Raw genomic sequence first — 14,101 nt, 5'->3', positions numbered from 1 at the left:
AGCTCAATCTCAAGGTTTCCAATACAACTATTTAGATATATACTCTAAATTTAGGTGAATATTCTAGATAGAGTCGTGCAGGAGTGACCTCAAGTTAGAATCTCATATCGCACTTCTTGACGTGAAAGTGGATAGGAATCATAGATATTCTTTCACTCGTATCTCGATAAAAAGCATCTATGGTTCCCATACACTTTCACCCACCAAGAAGTATGATATGAGGTTCCAACGGGAGGTCACTCTTCTAGATAACCCTTCCTTTGTTTTTTCAAACTGATGACATAGTCCCATTGACCTCCGTCTCCTTTCAGAGACTAATAAAACTTAAACTAAAACTATGTTAATTTTTTTAATAGTAAAGCTATGTTGTCCATCCTTTGAATTCCATCTTCTCTTAGAGACTAATAGAATATGAACTAAAGCTATATATCACTTCATCCATTCATTCACTTGACCTGTTTGATGAATTCGAGTTTAGGATTTGTTGTTAATCATTTTAGAACAAAACTTCGCAGGGGTAGAGAGACAATTTGTTTCTTAATTCGCTTACGACTAGTTTATTTGGCCATATATATAATTCAAGCATGCAAGTTACAAATACAACAATAATCTTAAAATAGTTTAACAGTTATTAAGTATAATAATATTTTAGAAGAAGGAAGCTGAAGAGGAATTGTTGAATTTTTTATTTTTATAAAAAAAATACATTTTATCTTCACTATTTGATTTGCCAAACCCAATGAAAAAATTCAACAAATTCGGATGGTTGGGTTGTCGTCCATAATCAGAATCAGGAATTGATTGAAATCATAGATGACGCAAAACTTGTTTCTTGCAATTATGGATTCAGTTTCTCGCATTTTTTTTTTATATATAATTTTTGTGTGTGTGTGTGCTTAATGACATAATATTCTGTATCACAACTATAGAAATAAAGATCAATGGAAGGAGGTTTTGATTCTAGTGGGTGCAACAGAACAGGATTTGGGATTCTAAACATAGATTGTAATAACTTGAGTTTGACAATCCTAAATCACAATTTAGGAACATAAGCTAACAATCTAACAAGTTAGGACGGCTTAGAAATGCATGTTTCCCAAAATGACTTGGCAAAAATTGGACCAGCTGATTACACATTATCTGTTTAGGAAAAAACTTCGAGATGGGCAGCCCACTTCAAAATTTCGATAGTACTACAAGTTGGAGTTTAGGCCTCATCTCTTCTAAATTGGGAGTTTAGTCTCAAAAGTAGTGACATCAGCAAAAAAATATATTCTCATGTCAAATTGTCCTTTACCCTGATCTAATGCTAAACTTGCTATAGTAGTCCTTTGTAGGTGTAATTACTGCACTTTTTCATGAAATAATATATTTCTCTCACCACTTTGTCATTTTCGCTGAAACTTTCATCGAAATAGTTAAAGAAGATTTTAGATGGAGAAGAAGAAAAATATTTTAGATGGAAAAGAAGTTTTAGAAGAAGATTGAAAATACAAATATGAAGAAGAAGATGTAATTGAAAAGTGGAAAAATACCTTTGTAACGAAGTGTATTACCTTTGTACTGTAGTATAGTTTATTTGTAATGCAACACATTAGCTAATGATATCAAATTTTATAAAGGCGTTATGTGTATATCGTCGTACCATGCTGAGTTGTCATACATTTTTTTCAGATGTGAAATAGTTTTCTTTGCAAATATAATTATTACACTTTTTTATAATAATATATTTCTCTTACCTCACCGTCATTTTAGTTGAAGCTTTCATCGGAATAGTTCGAGTCAAACTCAATAGAATTTGATCAATCCTTTTTTCTATCGTTAAGGTGGAGAACTAAACCAATAATTACCTTTCTTCATCATCCATTGAATCACTATTTACGACCCATGATTCTATTTTATCATCAATCCAATCATTGTTCATGTTTTTTCCAGGGAGGAATCGAACCTTTACAGGAGCCTGATCTCCTTACGGACCCTCTTCAACTTTCCGCGATACTTGATTCAAGTTCTTTACTTACTTATTTTGAGTTGATTTATCTTCTCTTTGGAACTGACTTATTAGTTTCTTTATATGATCTTCCTGCCTCATTATTAAATGCATAGATAGAGTAGGTCCTTCACCTACTCGCTGTACTCTTTGTGACCTCAGCCATGCAATCAGTTTACGGGTATCCGGGAAAAAAATGAGATTATCTAAGTCAAGTCAAGCGAGACTTCCCAGGAAGGTGAACGATCTCTTTTCTATTGAATCTATTTTAAACAAAAAATGATTAGGATGTGTAAGTCAAGTTTAGTAGATTAGTAGTTTAGATTAGATAGATTAGTTGGCCTACTGAACACACACCGAATCGAAGGATGGTTTGATAGTTGCACACTCGCTTAGTGACTGATCCAGTGCCGGGGAGGAGGACCCTATTTGATACTAAGGCTCAAGCACTCAAAAAGTGTGCCTTTTTTAGCTATTGTTTTGTGATGTGATGATAGATATCACATTACCTATTAGACAAGGCTTCTTTTGATATCTAGTGTAGTTCCGTCAGGGTTGAAGACTTTCTTTTATAGGTGTAGTTTTGTCAAGAAGAGGAAAAAGAAGATTTCATATGGAGAAGAGATTTCAGAAGGAGAAGATTTCAAACAGAGATGAAGGTGTAATTGAAAAATGGGAAAGCACCATCTAATGATACCAAACTTTATAAATGCATCATATGTATATCGTTGTGTCATGCTGAGGCGTCATGTGTATTGTAATCTTATTTACTTTTTTTTTATTATATATATATATATATATACATTTTTTACTATGAGGAAGTTGAGATAAATAGATATAAAGTATGGAGGTTAGAGTTAATATTAGAAGTTTCGTTACGTAAGGGGTAAACTCCCAATTCAGAAAAGATGAGGCCTAAACTCCTAACTTGTAAAAATTAGGAGCCTGAATCACTAAAACCCCCTTATTTGGATTAATGAGGAGTAATCAAGGAGGTATCCCAAATATTAATGAAAAAATAAGAGTGTGAAATAAATACAAAAAAATCATGTGTCATTTTACCAGGGTTTTTATCAAAATTTTGAAACAAGCTACCTGCTTCATGGTCGAACTCATTGATTTAAGACCTTCCCCACAAACCACTAGCGAGGATATTTGTCCTAGATCTCCAAGCATTTCATTTAAAAATTATAGAATCAAAATGATGATTACATGTATCATCCCAAATGAATAATAATAAACTAACTCCCCCTCTACTCCCCTGGTGTGGCATGTCCATTGAATTATGTATTTTTTTTCCTTGGGAAACATAATTGCACATCCCTATAAATATGTGCAATTGTGTCTCGAGAAAAAAAATCTATGGTTCTATGCACATGCCACGTTAGGAGAGTAGAGGGGGAGTTTTTCAAAGGAGGAGTCAGAAAATCACGACTCATCCCAGATAGCTAATAACGCATACTTGAAAAGCTAAGATAGAACAAAGATATTAACTGTGATTTTTTTATTTTACTCAAAATGAATAATTGTTTGAATGGTGTAATTTCCAATTCTTGACATTAATAATTGGCCCAAAGTAATTTGATTATACCTTGCAATTGAAGTGATTCCATCCAGTACAATACCTAGACACTTCGTTACGCTGCCTCAAGTCCTCAAGAATCTAGAAGAAAAAACTTTTTTTATTATTAGTTTAACTTTGTCCAAATACTAAACCAACATAATCCTAAGAAGCAAATTTGGGAGCTAAGAGCAATTCTAATGGAGATATCCATAAATACTAATAATTCTATTATAAAGAGTCATTTTGAATATTCAAGGGTATACACTACGACCGTACTATCCAAAACGACTCTCCATAAATATTTTAATTTTTTTTTTTAAATTCTATCCAAAATTCAACTACCGTAAACTCTTATCCAACAATTATCATCCTTTGCTACCAAAAATAAAAGATTCTAAATCTCATTATCTTATTTTGCTGACCAAAAACTCTACTTTCCAAGGTATTTCAAAATAGAAAAAGAGTTGCAAAATGCATTGAAGACCCTTCAAAGGATTTTGACTCTCCAAAACTACAGTTGAGAGGGGATGTAGAGCTCCATATTAGGCGCGTTAGAATTGTTCTAACACACTAAAAAAGCTCAGGATCTATCTTTTCCCAACTGCCATTTTACAGAGTCAAAACCTTCTGAAAACACTATTCTCTATAGTAAAAAATATTTGGAAAACAGAGAAAGTGAAGAAACAAAAGAAGAGAGTGAATTTCAATATAAGTGAATTTGTAGAGTACTTTTGACTAGTATGATTGGAGTGAAGATCCTTTGAACAGGCAAAATCACTCTCCACAATAAAATGCCCAAGTAGATATGCCTATCTGGGTTGGATTTGCTCTACACTTGTCGGGATTATTGAACTAACACAACCTTCCATCACCATTAGATTTTGACACGCAATCAAACATGTACTGGATTACATGCTTGTAATTTGAGTGGGTATTTGTAATTTGATCGAAAAATGACAGATGAGAGAATAATAATTCAAAAGAAAACAAACCAAAAACTAATCTACTTTTTTAACAGGAGATTGAGGCCAGAAACTGAACCTCTCCTTCTCATACTTTACAAAAATAGCCGAAACAGCTGCAACAAAGTAAATCTGAAGAAACACAACCGTTGGTGTGTGATAGCTTATGAGACTCTTTCCCGATCCCAACTCCACCAACAGAACCGCCACTAACCCAAGAATCGCGAGTCTCCCATTAAGCCGTTCCGTGTACGGACTGAACCCAAACTCCACCTTCAAACCCCCCGAAACCGGTTCTTTGAGTGGAACCGGTGGAAGAAACACACCACCACCACCACCACCACCACTACTACTGGATGAGCTTTTCTTCGGTTTTTTACCCTTTCTTTGTTCTGCTTTCTTTCCTTGTCCACTTCGGTATCTTAGTCGAACTTGTGCGAGTCGGTTTTCAAAGCTATCTGTGTCGGTAGTGGTTGTTGGAGGTGGTGGTGGCGTTTCGGTTGTGTCGGGGGATGGGTTTGTTTCGGTTTCGGGGTCTTGGGCTTTTGTGGAGAAGGAGAAGAGGGGTTTTGAACGTAGTTGAAAGGGAGTGGTGGAGAGTGAGGAAGGAAATGGGTTGGAGAATTGAAGGGAAGAAGAAGAAGATGATGCTGTAATCGCCATTTCCTTCTTCCGTACTCTCTATTGTTTGTTTGGGATAAGGTTCTCTCTTCTCTCGTTTGTTGGAGATAGGATCCATCATCTTTGGTGTGGGGCCAGCTAAAATGGTTTGGGTAATTTGTGAGCCACGTGTCAGATGGAGGTGCTATTTACAACCCTCTCTATTATAGTGACACTTATATCGCCACACCAATTTTTCTTACGGGAACCGTTAGGAGGTCCTAAATAGAGCCCAACATTTTTCAAAATTCATTCTGAAACTTCTAACCCTTATTAACAAGTTGAAGAATCGTGAACCGTCTGACTTTTATAAATCACTTTTGATGGGGTTAGAAAATTTGAAATAGACTGATTTTTTGTGAGGATGATATCAGGGGCGAAGCGAGGATTTTGCCCATGTGAGGGCAATCAGAGTAGAAATTTTTTTGTAGGGACAACTAAGAGTGAAAAATATATAGTTGTCGGGACAATTAAGAGTGAATTTTTTTTTTTTGTGTGGGGGTAGTAGTGGCAGATATTTTTTATTCGCCACTAAAATCTGTCGCAATAACTTACTAATCCATAGACATTGAAAATTCTTGTGGTGGCAAATGCCCCCATTATAAATCTGCCTCTAGATGATATCCTCATCATAGAGATCATCCTCACAAAAAATTATATCATTCTCAAACTTCTAACCCATACATTGAAAAAATATTTGGCACAATGTTTGACTTTCTCTAGGGCCCTCGAATGCCACCCTTTTCTTATTATATACTAATTATACATGTGGGGCTCAGAATGGGTCAAATTTTAGTCGGTATTTGATCTGTTTCAATATGACAATGTAAGATTCGGATCCAAAATTGGAGTTTTCGGATTAGATTCAGATTGAAAATTGTAGATCTAATAAAATTTTGGAACGATTTTGAATTATCCACATTTCGATTCAATAAAAATTTGAAAATAATTTAATCCTATATTTAGAAAACAAATCTATTGCAGTACATCCTCTCCTGACATTTGGTGGACCTATATATAAAATTAGACTTGATTGGTGTCTTGATTAACGTATACTTAAAAATTGTACATGTTTATTTAATCGGATTATATCGATTTTGGCTTGAATGAATATTTAGTCGAATTGGTATATTGATCCAATACCGATCTAATCCATTGCCAGACGTAATTATATGGCTACACCAAACTTTTAGTGTTTATATATATATATATATATATGGGTCAGGATCCGTAGACAACATTCTAAACAACGTTCTAGACAATATGTTTTGTCTTATATGTGCAAAAAGGTTTTGAATAGGCTGATTTTTTGTGAGGAGGATCTCTATAGTGAGGGAATCATCCTTGCAAAAAATCAGCCCATTCTGAAATTGCTACCCCAATTTACAAATTAATGAATCGTGGACCATTTATTTTAACCGTTAGTTTGTAACAACTTTTCATAGGGTTAGAAGTTTTAGAATGGATGATATTTTGTAAGGATGATCTACTAACCATAGAAATCATCCTCACAAAAATCAGCCCAATCCAAAACTATTTTGCTATATAGGATAAAACGTTGTCTACAGATCCTGACCCAATGTATATATTTATTAGCTAATTTTTTTTAATAATAAAAATAATTTAAAAGTTGACTATAACATTTTCTTAAACATTTAACTTCCCAATTTATTTTGCATATGTAAAATAAGCATATATCATTGTTGGATTGTCTAGTGTTTCTTTCTAAAATCCCTAGATGGTTTAGTGATTTATGTATTGGGCTATAAAAGTAGGAAGTCAAAACTTAGGCAAAATTACTTAAAGGGTCATGGTGGAGGGATTTATTTTTAAATAGTCCCTAAGTTTCGCACGATAATTTGATAGGACATTTAGCAAAAATATTTTATTTGTTAATAGTGTTCAATGTGTAGATTATGATAAAAATAAATAAAAAAATAAAATCTTGGCAAGTAAGGATCGATCCACAGAGACAATGTTAATTCGGTAATCTTTTCACTTTAAATCCAATTCAATTTACACAAGCAATTAAAAACAAATTTCAAAAGAAATTTTCTAAAAGAAAACATTAAAAGCAAATACTTAAAATACTATGGAAAAGTATAGATCAGTCAGATCCACATTCACAAGCCTTATTAATGATTTTACTATCTTTTATTTATCTCGATCTATTAAACAAAGCTAATGTTTGTGGATCGAAAAGTTAAACAGTTATATTATAAAAGAGATCAAAAGTATGTGATTAATATATCAAGCCAAGATTATGGGATAAATATTAATTGTTCTATGTGAAGCATGACTAATCTTGAACTTATCAAAGAATGAACCATCAAAACTTGAGTACAATCAATATTTAATTTGATAATATGTACTTCAAAACTATCACAATAAAATGATTAAACTAATTATCATGAGAACAGTTAAAAATATTGATAAAAGCTTGCTCCGATTTCTTCAACCGATCTAATGGAAAAGTTAGTCGATAATCGTTGCAAGAACAATAAAGTTAAATAAAATAAACATGATATAAAAAAGATGAGAGATGAGAGAAAGATGAATCTTCTATTGCTTCTTGAACTTCAAAACCAGCAAGGGTTCTTCGATTACAACTTCTTCTTCCAAACAAAAACTAAGAACAAAAATAGAAAAGAAAGACTACTATTATTCTAATCTCTAGATCCTTTCTAATTCTAATCTGGTCTTCTATTTATAGAGATCATATTATAATTTTAAAGAGAATTAGGGTTTTTAGGGTTTCCAAAATTTTCGTAATTACAATAAATCAAAACCTTAATTCATTACAAATGGTATTCAACTGCTAATCTTCAACACAAATTTCGAGGTTTGACTCACTATCTTAACCGTACTGCCTTAGTCAACTTAGGTGTCGTGGTCAACCTGGGCCCATAGGACTTGGGTATTGGTCAGTTGATTATTTTCGAGTCCTTGATCGCAATGAATGCTTCAAATATTCTGAATTATTCCATAAAATTTACGATCTTTTCCTGTTAGATGAAATTAAAAGTAATTAATTCTAAAATACATTATTTTATTAAAATCTATGATAAATATGGACTAGCCATGCTTTATGTTTAAAAAAAGTAATTTAGTATATAATTTATTTGTCAAGTACATATGGTAAGGGCTCTAAAAATCATTTTCTAGACCCTAATCAAATAGTCCTTCAATATTGTCGAACTTACCGTTTTTTAATTTATGTTGAGTTTATTACTTTTTATATGTTGTTGAATTTGATGCTTTTTTATTCAGTGCCAAGTTCACAATTTTTATTGTCAAACTTACCACTATTTACTGTCAAGTTCAACACTTTTTATATAAAAAGTGGTGAACTCGACACTAGTAAAATCTACGCATTTTTAATTTTTGAGTTTTTTCAATTAAAATACATGGAAAGATTGACTAAAAACTTGAGATAACAACTTGTTTAGATGATTTCAACCCAAAAGAATCATTCTTGATCAATTTTCATCCAAAAATTAAGAGAAAAGTGAAAAAAAAAACATTTTAAAGATGTACATAAAAAAACCTAGTTTTCTTACATACATCTTTAAAATGTTTGAAAAAGCCTTTGAAAATGACTTCTTCTTCCTTTTAAAATCCTTTTTGATGGAATGGAGTTTCCAAAAACTCGATTAAGATGTCAAACATCCAATTGTTTTGGATGAAAATGATAAGTTCAAATGATTAGAACATTCAATTGTGAGAAATGTGGGAGATGAGGTCTAGAGACTGTTAAGAAACGAAAAGTTCTTAAAACCGCTCAAAACTTAGGGACTATTTAGAAAAATGTCTCTCCTCCAAGGTTCTTCAAGTAATTTTTCCTAAAACTTCTGATAGTGCAATTTTTCCCAGCATGAAGTTACTTAAAAACATGCTTACCAAAAAGAAAAGAAAAAAAGAAAACAATTTACGTTGTTTTTGATAAAATTTTGAAATAGAATCAACATTCTTATATATATATAGGGAAATGTTCAACACCAAACATTTTGGCAAATTTTTTTTCAAAACGTGGGTTAAAAGTTTTGGAATGGGTTGATTTTTGGTGAGGATGATCTCCTCATTGTAGAGATCATCCTCACCAAAAATCAGCCTATTTCAAAACTTCTAACCCATGTAGGACAAAAATGGTTAGCTAAAATGTTAGCCAAAATGTTTGGTGCTGAACGGGACCCATATATATATAGGGGGGCGTTCAATGGCAAACTTTTTAGTAAACTTTTTGGCAAAACATTTTTCAAAACATGAGTTAGAAGTTTTGGAATGGGCTGATTTTTGGTGAGGATGATCTCTACGGTGAGGAGATCATCCTCACCAAAAATCAGCCCATTCCAAAACTTCTAACCCCATCAAAAATAGTTTACAAAAAATGGACGGTTCACGATTTTTTAACTGGTAAACATGGGTTAGAAGTTTTGGAATCGGCTGATTTTTGGTGAGGATGATCTCCTTATTGGAGAGATCATCCTCACCAAAAATCAGCCCATTCCAAAACCTCTAACCCATGTTTTGAAAAATGTTTTGCCAAAAAGTTTGCTAAAAAGTTTGCCCTTGAACGCTACCCGTATATATATATATATATACTAGTGGGCCTTGCACGTGCGATGCACATGCAGGCTGTATGAGTTATAACATATTTTAAGTCCTAATTTTGGATTGCAAGATATGTACAAAATATTTTTATGGAGGTAAAGTATTATATCTAAATAGTTAAAAAAAACATTACTCTCGGCATTGTGACAGTGACACTAAGAGAATTTAAGAGGCAAAAAAAGAAAGATTATATATATATATATTATATATATATATATATATATATATATATATATATATATATATATATATATATATATTATAATCCTTTTTATTGTCATTTTTCTCACAAATAGTCTATTTTAAACCTCAATAATACCTTCAAAAAGAGGGAGAATGATTTTGGTGCACTATATATACCGAAACGGAATTTAGTAACAAAGCATGAATAAAGATTTAAGCTATAAATCGAGAAGAAAAGAACATATGTAATTAAAATGGATTCAATTCTATCATACAATCAACATACCACTTTGAAAGTTCAAAAAACAAATCCTAATTACTTTTAAAGGCCCACAAAGGCATTTGCCAATGATTGAGCTCATGGTAGCATCGACATTGATCCTCTTAATTGGTCTCATTATAGACCATTTGATTAACTCTTGGATTAAAATTTTTTAGGTTTTGGTCTAGACTATATCAATAATTGCTAAATTTAGGCCCATCTGTGTTGAGCGTGTTACTCCTTGGTCTTTTCTACATGCACACACATATCCTCCTCTCTCTCTCTCTCTCTCTCTTATATACATAGGCATATCATCCATCTTTCTTTGATAACAATCAAGAAGACATCTTCGTCTCATCGCCATGCAATCGACAATCAAATTCGTCAATGCAGGTGTCAACTAATTTAGTTGGTAAAGTCTTTGAGTGATGATACCAAAGACATGGGTTTAAATCCCACCAGCATCGAGTTACTGAACTCATTAAAAACATGCTTATCAATAATAATAATAACAATCAGATTCATCAATATAACTTGGTGGTGTTCTTCAACAAACACGATCGAGGGTATTGATATTATGTAATCAATCAAACATTCCTTATTTAATGAAACATTCAATTGCAGATGGGTATTGAAATATTAGTAATGTTGTTATGTATTTGGGTGTATTGAGATACACCAAATTAAGTTTATGTGGTTAGGGTAGTTATGTAACTATCTATAACCATCTTCTTATTTGATTTGGATTACTTTACTTTATTTCAAACTCTTTCAATTGTTCAATTATTTTGAAAGTCTTTCAAATAGCAAAATGCAACGGACTAATGTGACAAATACAACTAGAAATCAAATTAAATCAAATTAAATAAAAAAATGATGACAAAGGAGAATAAAAATATTTGATATATAAAGATTGATAAGACAAACTGTGATGATAAAACATTTAGATATTGGAAAGATATTTTCTTGAAAGATAGATATTGGAAAGATACCAATATCAATTTGGCGTTTTTTTAGTGTGAAGAATAGGAATGTAGCATCTTTGCTTCAGTTGAGTTCACACTTCACATGCAAATCTCTCCCTAACTGTTACAATAGAGAGCTTGAAAGTAAAACATTATATATAGTTTACACCCCCTGCCCTACTCAAACCAACCTGTCTCCCACAAACGGTCAAACCCAATTCAAAAAAAAAAAAAAAGAAAAAAGAAAAAAGAAAAAACAACACCTATGATTATCAAGAATCAACGACCAACACTTCTTTCCCTCCAAACAATAAATTTTTAGTTGTTCTTCACTTTTTTCTTGCACCCACCATTCATGCAATCTACCTTCTCTTGTTCTTGCTTCCTAACAACAAAGAGAAGTAAAATAAAACCCTAAAGAAGAACCCCCAACCAACAGTAATCCATAAGCAACTCCACTTACTCAAATCAGTGATCCCTTGATCTCTCAATATATCCCTTCCTGTCGTTAAACACGTCGTGCTCGTAATATTCATCCCCAATGTATTACTCATTGACTTCAACAATTCAATTTTTAATGCATTAGGAACAGCTCCAAGCGGCGTATTATCGAAGATCTGAACTCCCCTAATGAAACATTTACTCGGATCATCAAATTCATTCTGCATAACCGCTTGGAATGGATATTTCACCAAAGAGATGTAATGGAACCAAATCCAATACAACGGAATTCGATCCCTATTGATGAAGAACCCAGAAAAGAGAACGTAGTAAGCGAGTAATGCTACGACCACAGTGTAACCCAACATTACTTGAGAGAGTACACCAGAGAGGAAAGTCACAAAAGAGTTACCAGCCCAAAAAGAAGCTAAAATTGTGAGGAAAAAGAAAATGAACCCCGAAAAACCACCGGCAAGACCGACAGCCCAGAATGTTGTCGTTGCGAATATAACTGAGAGAATGATTAGAGGTGGTATAGTGAGGATCAAATTTGATAGAACGTATGAAGATCTCCGATAAGCGTTATAAGCGGTTTCTCGCATAAAGATGTATCGTTCTTGAAGGAACATGGGGATAGCTTCAGCACAAGTATAGAAGGTTGTTGACATTGCGAAAGCGAAGAAACCTAATCGTTCTTGTAAACCTCTCGGTGTATTATCGAGTCGCCAGAACATTGTGGCTAAGATGAAACCAGTAACGAGAATTGCAGCTAATCGGATTCCAAAGACTTGTGGCACTCGATATGAATTTGTTATGGATCGTTTGATTAATACAACGATCTCGATCCAGAACGGATTAGCGAAAGTTGAGACTGTCGATATTGGGCTTGAATCATTTGTTGTACCGGAAACTAATTTCCCACTCGAAATACTTGTGATTATAGCGTCTTTAAGAGAAATCTTCAATTGATCATCGGAATTTAAATTGCGACGATTCTTCATAGCTTGCCATGACTTATTGAATTCGACCAAGTTATCGGTTCCATTAGGAGAATCTTCGAATTCGCGAATCAAATCGAGTGCGAACTCAGTTCGATTCTCATTTTCTGGAATCGGATGGCCAAACTCAGCAAAGAAAGAAGGGAGAGAAGTCGGCGATCCACTGTACACAGTGTGTCCACTAGAGAGAAAGATCAAACGGTCGAGTAAACCGAGAATTCTATAACTCGGTTGGTGAATCGACATTACAACTATGCTCCCACTCTGAGCGATCCGTTGCAAAACTTTCACCACCATGAAAGCGCTCGTCGAATCAAGTCCCGAAGTCGGTTCATCGAGAAACAATATGATCGGATCGTGAATTATATCAATTCCAATCGAAACACGACGACGCTCTCCACCAGAGATTCCTCTATGTCCTTCATCTCCAATCACAGTTTTCGCTGCGTTTCTTAACCCTAGTTGATCAATCAAAGCTTGAACTCTCGCTTTCTTCTTCGATTTTGAAACTGATCGAGGCAATCTGAATTCAGCTGAAAACGTGAGAGTTTCTTCTACTGTTAACATTGGGAAGAGAAGATCATCTTGCATCACATAAGCAGAAATCACTTTCAGAAGTTTAGTATCTAAAGATTCTCCATTTAGAGATAAAGATCCTTTTAAGCTCCCTTTCGAGATCCGATTCGCAAGAGCGTCGATCAAAGTCGATTTTCCCGATCCACTTGCGCCAAGAACTGCTAGAATCTCTCCTTCTCTTGCTTCGCCGGAAATGTCATTTAGAAGAGTCTTTGTACCTACTGGATCGGCCTTCGCTGACTCAAAACACGTCAGAATTGTCATTTTCCGACGAGTTTTGACACTGTATGTCAGATTTTCGAACGATAGAACAAAGAGTATAGATCTTCGATCAAGATTTGTTTCAGTCACCTCGACAACTTGGTGCGCCGGAATCTGACTATCATCCTCATTCCGTGTGTTTTGGGCTGGTGATGATGATCTGGTGGTGAGAGATTCGAGTTCCATTGCTTGTTTCCGATTGAAAAACCCTAATCAAACCGAAAATACGTGTTCAGATCCGATACGAAACGATACGTAATGACACATTTCTGAAGGTGATATATATTGCTTCACTAGAACTGTCTCTCTGTAGTCTCTACTATCATACTTATATAGGAAAATTTAACCGATACAATGGTTAACGATAACGGTAACGGTTGAAGTTTGTTGTTGGGATCTTATCAAGTTTAGTGGAAGGAATCCACAGACATATATAAAATTTGCATATTCCGTCCCGTTACTGTCAGAGGCGGAGCTGGTAAGGATGGACTATGGAGTGGGTAACTTTGAGATACCCGTGTTTTACCCCATTTACCCCACACTCCTTCATCTCCCTCCCCATTTACTCCCACCCCCCTCACCTTCCTCCAATTTCCTCACCCATCCTTCAAGGATTCTCTCATAAGCT

General features: G+C 34.0%; 2 protein-coding genes across 2 annotated transcripts; both read right to left on the bottom strand.

The window, feature by feature from the left end:
• Positions 1-4,467: 4,467 nt before the first annotated feature.
• On the bottom strand, positions 4,468-5,254 carry LOC147384652 (FKBP-type peptidyl-prolyl cis-trans isomerase). The gene has a single exon (XM_086426956.1). The coding sequence runs from the start codon at positions 5,177-5,179 to the stop codon at positions 4,553-4,555; it is 627 nt and encodes a 208-aa protein (XP_086283082.1). The 5' UTR covers positions 5,180-5,254; the 3' UTR covers positions 4,468-4,552.
• A 5,867-nt stretch (positions 5,255-11,121) lies between these two features.
• Positions 11,122-13,761, bottom strand: LOC147384651 (ABC transporter G family member 20-like). Its single transcript, XM_086426781.1, has one exon. The coding sequence runs from the start codon at positions 13,657-13,659 to the stop codon at positions 11,560-11,562; it is 2,100 nt and encodes a 699-aa protein (XP_086282907.1). The 5' UTR covers positions 13,660-13,761; the 3' UTR covers positions 11,122-11,559.
• Positions 13,762-14,101: the final 340 nt, after the last annotated feature.

Source organism: Akebia trifoliata, chromosome 15 (assembly GCF_017979445.1).
Source record: "Akebia trifoliata isolate Shusen 1 chromosome 15, ASM1797944v1, whole genome shotgun sequence".
Lineage (NCBI taxonomy): Eukaryota > Viridiplantae > Streptophyta > Magnoliopsida > Ranunculales > Lardizabalaceae > Akebia > Akebia trifoliata.
This window is presented reverse-complemented; position numbering and strand designations above follow the sequence as displayed.

Excerpts from the sequence above, each read along its gene's own strand:
- LOC147384651 (XM_086426781.1), bottom strand. The coding sequence starts at position 13,659 with ATGGAACTCGAATCTCTCACCACCAGATCATCATCACCAGCCCAAAAC.
- LOC147384652 (XM_086426956.1), bottom strand. The coding sequence starts at position 5,179 with ATGGCGATTACAGCATCATCTTCTTCTTCTTCCCTTCAATTCTCCAAC.